Source organism: Carya illinoinensis, chromosome 14 (genome assembly GCF_018687715.1).
Source record: "Carya illinoinensis cultivar Pawnee chromosome 14, C.illinoinensisPawnee_v1, whole genome shotgun sequence".
NCBI lineage: Eukaryota > Viridiplantae > Streptophyta > Magnoliopsida > Fagales > Juglandaceae > Carya > Carya illinoinensis.
The window spans coordinates 5,851,469-5,861,842 of record NC_056765.1 but is presented as its reverse complement, the minus strand read 5'-3'; the positions used below and the strand labels follow the sequence as shown (position 1 = coordinate 5,861,842).

The 10,374-nt window shown below is 33.4% G+C and overlaps 1 protein-coding gene across 1 annotated transcript; it reads left to right on the top strand.

Annotated features, from left to right (window-relative positions):
• The first annotated feature begins 966 nt into the window (after positions 1-966).
• On the top strand, positions 967-4,210 carry LOC122293487. The gene is made up of 3 exons (XM_043102065.1): positions 967-1,117; positions 2,589-2,668; positions 3,602-4,210. The coding sequence occupies exons 1-3, from the start codon at positions 967-969 to the stop codon at positions 4,208-4,210; spliced, it is 840 nt and encodes a 279-aa protein (XP_042957999.1).
• Positions 4,211-10,374: the final 6,164 nt, after the last annotated feature.

Sequence of the window (10,374 nt, the reverse complement as noted above, 5' to 3'; positions counted from 1 at the left end):
ATGAAAAGAAGCGATAGTATCAAATTTGAGAAATGATTGGTACAAGTCTCAATAGATAAATTCTGCACAATTATTTTTTGTACAATGACTACGTGTTGTTTGTCTATTTAAGATTTCTACTATTACTTACCAAATTTATTAGTTGTAATATATATACATATATATATATATGTACTGAAATTTAAAAACAACACATGCATACAAAAGATGATATCAATATTATGTACGTAGTAGTTTTTTGGAAAGTAAGTACGTGTCGGAGACATTGTTTCGTTTAATATAATTCATTATTCTATGTATAATATGAAAACTGTAGATCAAAAAGCATATCAATTATCATGTATAATATATTATATGCGTGGCAGGGCAAGAGAGGGAGGATGATTATGCGGCCTTAGTCGAGGCTGTGAGAAGTGGTGATTGGGCAACTACAAGCTAGAGATTTCCTCAAGGTCCACCCAGCTGCATTGACAGTAAGAATATTGGTTACGAGTGGTGGAACGGTTCTTCATGCTGCTGTTGATGCTGAACAGGAACATATAGTGGAGGAGTTGGTCAATATGATTTCGGAACATGATTTAGCAATGCAAGACGATTTGGGCCATACATCTCTACATGAGACAGCTATTAGTGGGAATCACGAGATGGTAGAGTGCCTGATTACAAAGAACAAGAGCTTGGTTAGCGTTAGGAATGCTAATGGAGAACTTCCAGTTGCTCAGGCTATGGGCTGTGGACATAAAGAATTGGCTCGCTATCTCTATTCTCAATCTCCGTTCCAAGATTTGGTGGAAGATCAAGACTAGGATGGTGCTTCACTTCTCAACCATTCTATCTATGGCAGAGATTTAGGTAACAAATATTATTGCATGTTTTTTTCCTCTTCTAACCATTCATTCCGGTGATTGGATTACTTAATTAGATATATATACATATATACAACATCACATGATGATCATGCAAGATATGGCTTTGGATTTAATGGAGCGCTGTCCTCGTTTGGCTTTTGCCTTGGACCGACGAGGTATCTCCCTTTTGGAGGCACTAGCTGTTTCGACTGAAGCATTCGAGAGTGAAAATCGACTGGTGTTTTGGAAACGATGGATCTATAATCACTGTTAGTACCACTCCTTTTGATCTCTTAGCTTTTCCATTGGGGTCTTTTTTCGTAAAAGAGAAATTTCTAAAAAATAATTTAGAAATTTCTAAAAAATAATTCTTACTTTTATAAATCTTTTATAATTATATTTCCTATATATCTCTCGTACGTACGTAATTAGTTGAGTAAATACTTAAATTTATACATTAATTCACAGCTCATTAGTTGAGTAAATAATATGATAGTGAAACATCATCAACAATACTAACGTATTTGAATTTCAGATTTTGACATAACTACCGTCCTATTATAGCACTTATCCATAAAAACATACCTTTTATTCACAAAAACCTAGGTTGAAAAGTTTTCATCTTGACGTTTAGAATTTTTAAAAAAAGTTTCATATCCGAACGTGCCTTTTAGGTAATAACAGAATTTCTTCTTATTAGTTTCGAAGGATGGAAACTAATTCAAGGTGATTATAACATAATATTGAACAAATATACTTCACAAGTGATTAGAAATCAGTTTGATTTTTTTATTAGGTAAATGAATTGTTTATGATCGATGATTAAATAATACTTTGAGGTATTTAAGAATATAAGAGGAAATTATAGTCTTAATACTGTGCATGTTGCTTGAATTTTGCTCCTGCAAAATGTAGATTTAAAATACTGCCATATTATTACTTGGCTTTTATTTGTCTATTTTGTTTTTTGGTGGGGGAAGGTATACACATTTCATTAGCTCATGGTGCCGATCAATTCTGTTTGAACATTCAAAATTATCAAGAAAAAAATCTCGGATCAGGTATGTACGTGCGTTAATGCCTAAACTTAATTTCTTTCTCTCAAATTTTTTGACTCCCAACATTAATGTTAATCAAAGTTTTGGCGGTGGCTTTGTTTTTCTGTCAGAAAAAAAGATTAGCAAGTTTTGCTTTTTCTTAATTTGCAGTGCTAGCTGGTCTATGACGCCAACTAGCTTCAAGTCTCTTGAATCTCTTGGGTATGTCCATATAATTTTTTGAATAATTTTTTTAAATTTTTTATTCTTGATCATTTATTGTTTCATCCAACTTATAAATTAACATGCGTGCATGCAATTATAAAACACATCTATGTTTTGTAATTGCCAAATTAATTAGGATTCAAGCGTTTAGATGAAATGAAGTTGGTACGTCTCCAATTCCAACAACTTGTGTCTCGTATGTGTGAAGTGATACCAGCTACTACATGTCCAGAAGACCTCTATGAGACTATTATGTCAGTAATCTTCCATGCTATCAGCAGAGGGAACTTTGAATTTGTTTATCAAATAGTCAAAGCAAATTCTAGTCTTTTGCCGATCACTAAAAGAAGGGGCATATTCCACTAGGCAGTCTTGCATCGACAACATAGGATCTTTAGTCTTATATACAGCTTAAAACAGAAGAATTTTGTACTAACTAGGGCAGATAACTCTAAAAATACCATATTGCATATGGCAGGGATGTTAACTGAACATACTCATATCGATCATATAAGAGGTGCAGCTTTGCAAATGCAAAGAGAAGTTCAATGGTTTAAGGTCAGCTCCATCGATCTCTCCCTGCTTTATTATTTTGCTCTCGACCATACCCTTGTTAAATTGATCTAGAGACAGATTTTCAAAGAGAGAAAGGAGAACAACAATGGTACCTTGTAATGTAGGTATAAAAAAACTTTCAATTTTTCTTAAAATCTAAATTTATTACCAAATTTATTGATAGGTATAAGTGAAATTACCATGACAGCATCAATTTGCTGCTATCTTTTAAAACTTTTTCTTTTATTTTCTGTTCTTTTTTAATTCCCCTACATGATTAATGAAGGGAATGTGTGGTGGAAAAATCTGTATCACTTAACTTCAAAACAGTGGTACTTTTGATTTTAAGAGCTCTACTATGGAATCATATATCTTAATTAGAAACTTCAAGTACCCTGTGAGTATTATATTTATATATAGAATAACTTTGTTTTGCATTCTATGTTTGTTGATGTTGCGAGATTGGTGCTAAGCAGATTCTTTATTATATAAAAAAAAAAAAAAAAAAAAAAAAAAAAAAGGAAAAGCTAAAATCCTCGCCATTAGATTCTTATTACGGAAATTTGATAAACATATTAAACTGAAAAAAAAAATTACAAATTTGAAAAAAGAAAGTGATATATACATACAACTATTTTTACATTTCTTTACACATTCACGTTTTAAATGAATGAGATTTTTATAAAATAAGTTATAAAATAAAATTATTTTATAGAAATACCATCAATTAATTAAAATATAGTTGTGTAAAAATCAAGACAATAAGATTCATAATTCAAAGAGCCAAATGATTGAAGTGATTGTGCACAAAAGCTAAGGAGAAGCAATACAGAAAAACCTTGATGATAGTCAAAGTTTGTTGAATATTGATGGATAATTGTTTTGCAATAAAATAGTTGTGATTTTTTTTTCTAATATTTTATTTCATAAATGCAGGAGGTGGAACACATTTGCCCTCTCCCTTGTAAGGAATATTTAAACCAAGACGGTTTGACTCCTAGACAATTGTTTACGAAAGACCACCAAGTCTTGAGGAAAGAGGGAGAGCGATGGATGAAGGACACGGCAACTTCTTGTAATGTGGTAGGCACTCTCATCATTACCATTATGTTCACGGCAGCATTTACCATTCCTGGTGGTAACAACCAAGAATCAGGCTTCCAAATCCTCGTGCACGAAAAACTATTTAAACTCTTTATAATAACTGATTCTCTATCGCCATTTTCTTCATCGACTTCAGTATTGATGTTTTTAGGAATTCTCACATCGCGTTATGCAAAAGAAGACTTTCTTATATCCTTGCCCGCAAAGATGATTATAGGCTTTTTTGCTCTCTTCTTCTCTATTGGAACCATGATGATAGCCTTTTCTGCTGCTCTTTTACTTGTGTTTCATGGAAAATATAGGATCGTCATTCCTATCATTTGTTTGGTTGGTGTTCCCATTATTCTATTTGTATTGATGCAATTTCGCCTTCTTTTTGACATGCTTGCTTCAACCTATGGATCGGGCATCTTTGATAGAAAAATGAAGCCTTGGTTTTAACTTTTTACCTTTGTATCAATACATGGCAGACCAAGCAGAATTGATGATTATTTTTCATTGGGACAAATATATGAACTTCAGGTGCATTTTTTGTCATTCCTATTTTACAATATTGATCATGTTCACCCAATATAATTTTATTGGTGTTTGATTTTTTTTTATTTAGATAGTTATTTTTTTCAAATGAATAATGTTTAGATCTCTAAACGTTTTATTTCAAATTTGAGAATTTAAAGTAAGAAAAAGATCAACACAATTAATATTATGTCTCAACTTCTTTAACACAATTAAAGACTCAATAAATATTATTAGATCAGTTTTACGTGTTTATTCCTCTCCCATTCCAATTCTTGAAATTAATCGAGGCTGGTTTTAACTAAATATATTGAGCTAACCAACTCGGATTCACATCCAGTCCCTTGCATTTGATGAACTCAAGATGTATAGCAACTGCAATGCATAGAACATCCATAGGAGAACTTATTTTTGTTACGACGAAAGAAATCGATAGTACAAATCCTTACTTCGAAGAAGCTACAACAGCAAAATTAACTCTTAAAGAAGCTCAAGCTTGTGGATTCAAATATATGGTGCTAGAAGGAGACTCCGAGGTGGTGATCATTTCAACCATCAACAAGCCCTTGTTAACAGAACTCTCTTGGACACTTTTTTTTTTTTAGAAGAGGACGTTACCCAATTTTATTAATAACCTTTACTTATGGCAAAAGAATACCGTGAAAATAAGCCGGACACAAGGAATTTACAAAGAAACCATCCTAGGCATCAAAACCAACAAAAATACCAGAAAAATAAAAAATTTAAACATGCCTAGAAACAAACTAAACATGCCTAGTGAAGTAAATAGAAAATAAAACTAAACAGGCCTAAGAAAAAAAAAAAAAAAAACCACCAAAAAACTAGATTCTAATGTTTGGTAGGCCTACCTTGTCTAACCGAATCATGCCTTTTAATTGCCGTAGTAAAGAATCAAAAGAATTAAATCTCATGCTAAGGCCATGCTCGCCTAAACAGGCCAGGGAAATCGCCAGAGAATTATGTTCTCTAAATTAATGCTCGATTGTAAAATGTAATCTGCATAAATTATTTAACAACTCTTTCCAAAAGTCCCATTAATACCAAGTTGATCGAACACCTTTGACATTTTAACCAATTAACCACTAAACTAAATCACATTCTAACACTATCTACGTGAAACCCATCTCCTTACAAACACCCACACCCACAATTAAGGCACGTAATTCCGCTTCATTGTTAGTCCCATGACCAAAATGAGAAGAGAAGAACAAAATAAAATTCCATTAGCATCCTGTATAAGAACCCCTCCACCACAATTTTCGGAGTTTCCACGACAACTACCATCAATGTTTAACTTTATCCATCCATGTGCCAATTTCTTCCAACTAATTAAACACGAAGGCCTTCTCTGGCAATTAACAAAAGGCACCTCGAGTGCCATGAGGATGGCTTGGTCAGTAAAATAAATCTCGCATCTTTGAACCAAAAGCGAAGATAATTTTTGAAGCCATACCTTTATAGCTATCCACATCCTAAACCAAAGTCTCAAGTGATGATAGATGGTAACAAACCAAGAAGAGTGCCTTTATGGCTGGATTTTTTTGCATAAACAAACCATCCCTGTATCGTTTCCCACCAAGAAAGTCCTTCCATTTGGTTGATACCTAAAGCTACAGAAGCCATATTCCAAACTTGATTTGCAACACGTCCCAAATGCAGAACGTGATCAGTTGTTTCAATAGCACCCAACTCACAACAATCCCATTGTGAGACCATGGGGATATCTAGAGCTTGAATTCAAAAATCAACCAATAATGCCTAAACCTTGCTTTCCACATACACAGTGAGATTTTCTTTGGCAACAATTGATACCAAATCCAATCCAATTCAAGGCATTCAACACCCCTGACTCGAAGTAAATCCCAGGTACTACTTGTCGAGAAGCATCCCTCTACTGTAGGTTTCCAGATCATGACATCTCCCTCTCTTCCAGCTATAATTTCCTATGTAATCTCTCCAGCTCATTCTAAAACAACAAGCTCCACTAGCTTAGTTTCATCCCAAGAGCCATTAATCTATACGTCCTGGATTTTGAATGAGAACCTTATACCTACTACACAAAGGACCGTTAGCCAAGTATTAATCAAACTAGAAGGAAGAAACTTCATCCCTCACTTTCACGTGCACATTCTCAACAACTTTAGGATTTACACTAATAATAGACCTCCAAAAACAGGAGGCTTTAGGATGCACTTCGACAAGCATCACATGTCCGGTTTTTAAATATTTCGCACAGAAGAACTTTGTCCAAATGTTATCCACAGTTAATAGACACTTTCCACAAATCTCATATGTAGAGATCTTTGGACTTCCGAAAAATTTCTAAGACCCAGTTCATCTTCCTTGACAGGTTTACATTACTTATCCCAAGCACACCATTTCCACTTTGGTTTATCCTTAAACTCTCCCCAAAGAAATGTAGATATGTGCGAATTTAATTTTTTTAAAACCACCATCGGCACCTGGAGAACTGCCAAGAGATGTGTTGCCATGCAAGTGAGAACATGGCATTTTGAAAAAGTAATCTCATCTTCCATCCTGCCATTTTATTTTTTATCTTCCTAACAAGAGGCTCTAAATCTCTTGAGGTTAACCGACCAGACACAAGGGGAACTCCCAAATACGTTACAAGCAATAAAACTAGTTAGCCTCATCAAACTCCTCCGCCTAGACGTTATAATATGCTTCGAAAACAAAATGCCAACTTTCTTTAGTAATAAGCTGGCCCAACCATTTCACATAGATTTCCAAATTTTTGACCAATCGACGCATTGATCTCCTCTCACCATTCGTAAAAACTAATAAATCATCAACATAAAGAAGGTGTGACACCAACGGTGCACCCACAGGATGAGAGAAGCAACATATCCTTCCATCCACAAAATCCTTCCTTAACAATCAAGGCAAAACCTCTTCCATTATAATAAATAAATATGATGAGAGAGAATCCCCTTGCCTTAAGCCACGGGCCGGTTGGAAGAAACCCTCATAAGTCCTATTCATCATTATGGAGAACCAAGGTGACCTCACACAATTCATCACCAACCTGCAAAAGGAATAGGAGAAACCAAAACTTTCTAGAACACTCTGTAAAAAAAACAAATCAACTCGGTCATAAGCCTTGGCCATATCAATCTTCAGCATAACATTCCTGCCTTTCAATTTCTTGTTCAGAGAGTGCACCAATTCCTATGCTAAAGTGATATTCTAAAAAATATTCCTACCAGGAATAAAGGCCCATTGTTCGGATGAGATCAAGCGAGGAAGAAATCCAATCAGCCGTTGAACCAAAATTTTAGAAAAATTTTATAAGCCACCAAGCAAAGGCTTATTGGTTTGAATTTGTCAAAACTTTTCAGCTCCTCTACCTTGGAAATTAGCACAATATAAGAAACAATATAAAAACAAGGTAAAGGGTTACCCGAGAAAAATTCTTCCACAAGAGAGATTTTAGATTTAAATATTGTATGTTTATAATGATGTGGATTATGTGTCCTTGATACTAACTTACACATAGAAATAATCGACCACAAAATAAATAAATAAAGATAAAGAATTTGGAGACTAGCTAGATAGGTTAACAAGATTTGGAGAACTTTAACATATATCCTTCTCACTCAACTGATCATAGACGGATCTGGATCGGTCGTATTTGTTGGAAACCACATAATTTGCATTGGACCAATTAAGCACATGCAAATAAGAGAGAAATTACAATTGATCATCTTCTCAAACGACCAGTAGTACTCATTTTAAAAGGTGACCATCAAATAATTACTATTAATCTAGCTTTATCTCTCAAATTAAGTACTTCTCCTTTTTGACAGTTTTGTAATTTGCAATGCCTGCTCCCATTAAGATCCGGCCAACCTTTAAAAAGGGGTTAAATTACTTACAGAATTTTTTTTTCATGATCAGTAAATGAACCGGCATGCATGATCATGTTTGATTTTATATTTATCGTCATTTTTGCAGAATAAGTGACAGTTTCAGGGGTAATATGTGATTTTTCCTAAAAATAATGATTACATTAAAAATCAATAGGGATTTGTTTAAAGATTTTATTGGGCTTGAATATTTATGAGTGGTAAGTTTATTAGTTATACAAGAGTAGGCTTATTAGTTATACAAGAATAGGCAGAACAAAGCCTCCGTCGAACACTCAGTTAATTAGTTATGTTGGGTTGCATCTTCACATAACATAAATAAACTTATGGGCTTCGGGTTTAGCTAATTAATTGGGCTATTTCAGACCGACAAATATTCGATTAAAGCCTAATCCATGAAAAGAATGACACTATCGAATTTACTAGTTAGAATATAGCTTGCATTAATATCATTATATGCATACAAGAGATGATATCATTACGTATGTAGTTAAATTAGTAGTTAGTAGGAAAGTAGGTACGTGTCGGAGTTGTTTCCGTTTAATTTATTTCATAATTCTATGCATGTATAATATGAGAATTGGTGATCAAACAGCATATATATATATATATATATAAAATATGCATGGCAGGGACAGGGAGGGATGATTATGCTGCCTTATTCAAGGCAGTGCGAAGAGGTGATTGGAACAGTACACGAGAATTCCTTGAGCTCCACCCAGGTGCATGGACATCAAGAATTACATGTACGGGTGGGACGGTTCTTCACGCTGCTGTTGGTGCTGAACATGAACATATGGTGGAGGAGTTGGTCAATATGATTTCGGAACATGACTTGGCAACAATAATGCAAGACCATTCCGGGGACACAGCTCTACACGAGACAGCTATTAGTGGGAATTACGGGATGGCAGAATGCCTGATTAGAAAGAACAAGAGCTTGGTCAACATTAGAAATGCTAACAGAGAACTTCCAGTTACTTCGGCTATGAGCTTTGGGCATAAAGAATTGGCTCGCTATCTCTATTCTCAAACTCCGATCGAATTAGATCAGGAGCCAGCTCAAGACCGACAGGGTGCTTCACTTCTTAACAATTCTATCGATACCGGAGATTTAGGTAACAATTCCTTCTTCTTCTTTTTTTCCTCTTCTAACCATTGAGTGACCGTAATTTCCGGTGATTGGATTAATTAATTGGATACATATATGTATATAATATGATGATTAACCACCGTCCTGTTACAACAAATTAATTGTATAAATATCTTAAAATAATTATAAGTGTATTATTCACTCTTAAATAATTATAAGGTGATAACATAATATTGACAGCTTGATTCGTTTATTAAATGAATTGTTAATTGTGAATACAAAGTTATGATTAATTATTAAATGAAATAATCTGTATAAAACTCAACTCTACTTGTATTAACTCAAATAACTTCTTATTTATTACTTTATATTACTATTTTTATCTTTATAATGAACATATTTTTTAACAATAAGAGGATCGGTCATAATCCTAATACTATGCAAGCTGCTCGAATCTTTATGAATATACAGTCATTGATAAATGTATATATAAATTATATGAAGATATTTAATTACAAAAAACTCAAAGTTTATTTGTTAAATTTGTACATTACAGTTATAATATAAAATATCCAGCCACGATAAAATGCAAACTTCATGTATTGAATATTTATTTATTAATTTAAAAAGTACTGCCATATTAATACTTGGCTTTCATTGCCCTTTTTTTTTTTTTTTTGTGTGGGAAGGTATACACATTAATTCATGTGCTCATGCTGCCGATCAATTCCGTTTGAACATTCAAAATGGTCAAGAAAAAACTATCGGATCAGGTATGTACGTACGTTAATGCCTATACTAAGTGCATGTTTAGTATTGCGGTGGAAAATATAGCTTATAGTTTATAACTCAAATAATAAATTATACTACTAAAAAGTTATTTACTATTTGATAACCGTATATTTAAAGTATTTTCAATCATGTTACATTTGCTTTGAATTAAATTAAAAGAAAAAAAAAGTGTTTTATGATGTAGAAATAACGATTATTTAAATTTTTAAAGATTATAACCATATCACTGAAAGTTTAAAAATTGTAATTATCTGAAAGTTTTATGGACATTTTCGTCCATTGAAAGTCTTTTTAAA

What these genes read in the sequence shown, in the direction of transcription:
- LOC122293487 (XM_043102065.1), top strand. Translation starts at nt 967, where the DNA reads ATGGCTTTGGATTTAATGGAGCGCTGTCCTCGTTTGGCTTTTGCCTTG. An exon ending in ACGATGGATCTATAATCACT is followed by an intron (nt 1,118 to 2,588) that starts GTTAGTACCACT and finishes TGCATATGGCAG; the next exon opens with GGATGTTAACTGAACATACT. An exon ending in GAGAAGTTCAATGGTTTAAG is followed by an intron (nt 2,669 to 3,601) that starts GTCAGCTCCATC and finishes TCATAAATGCAG; the next exon opens with GAGGTGGAACACATTTGCCC.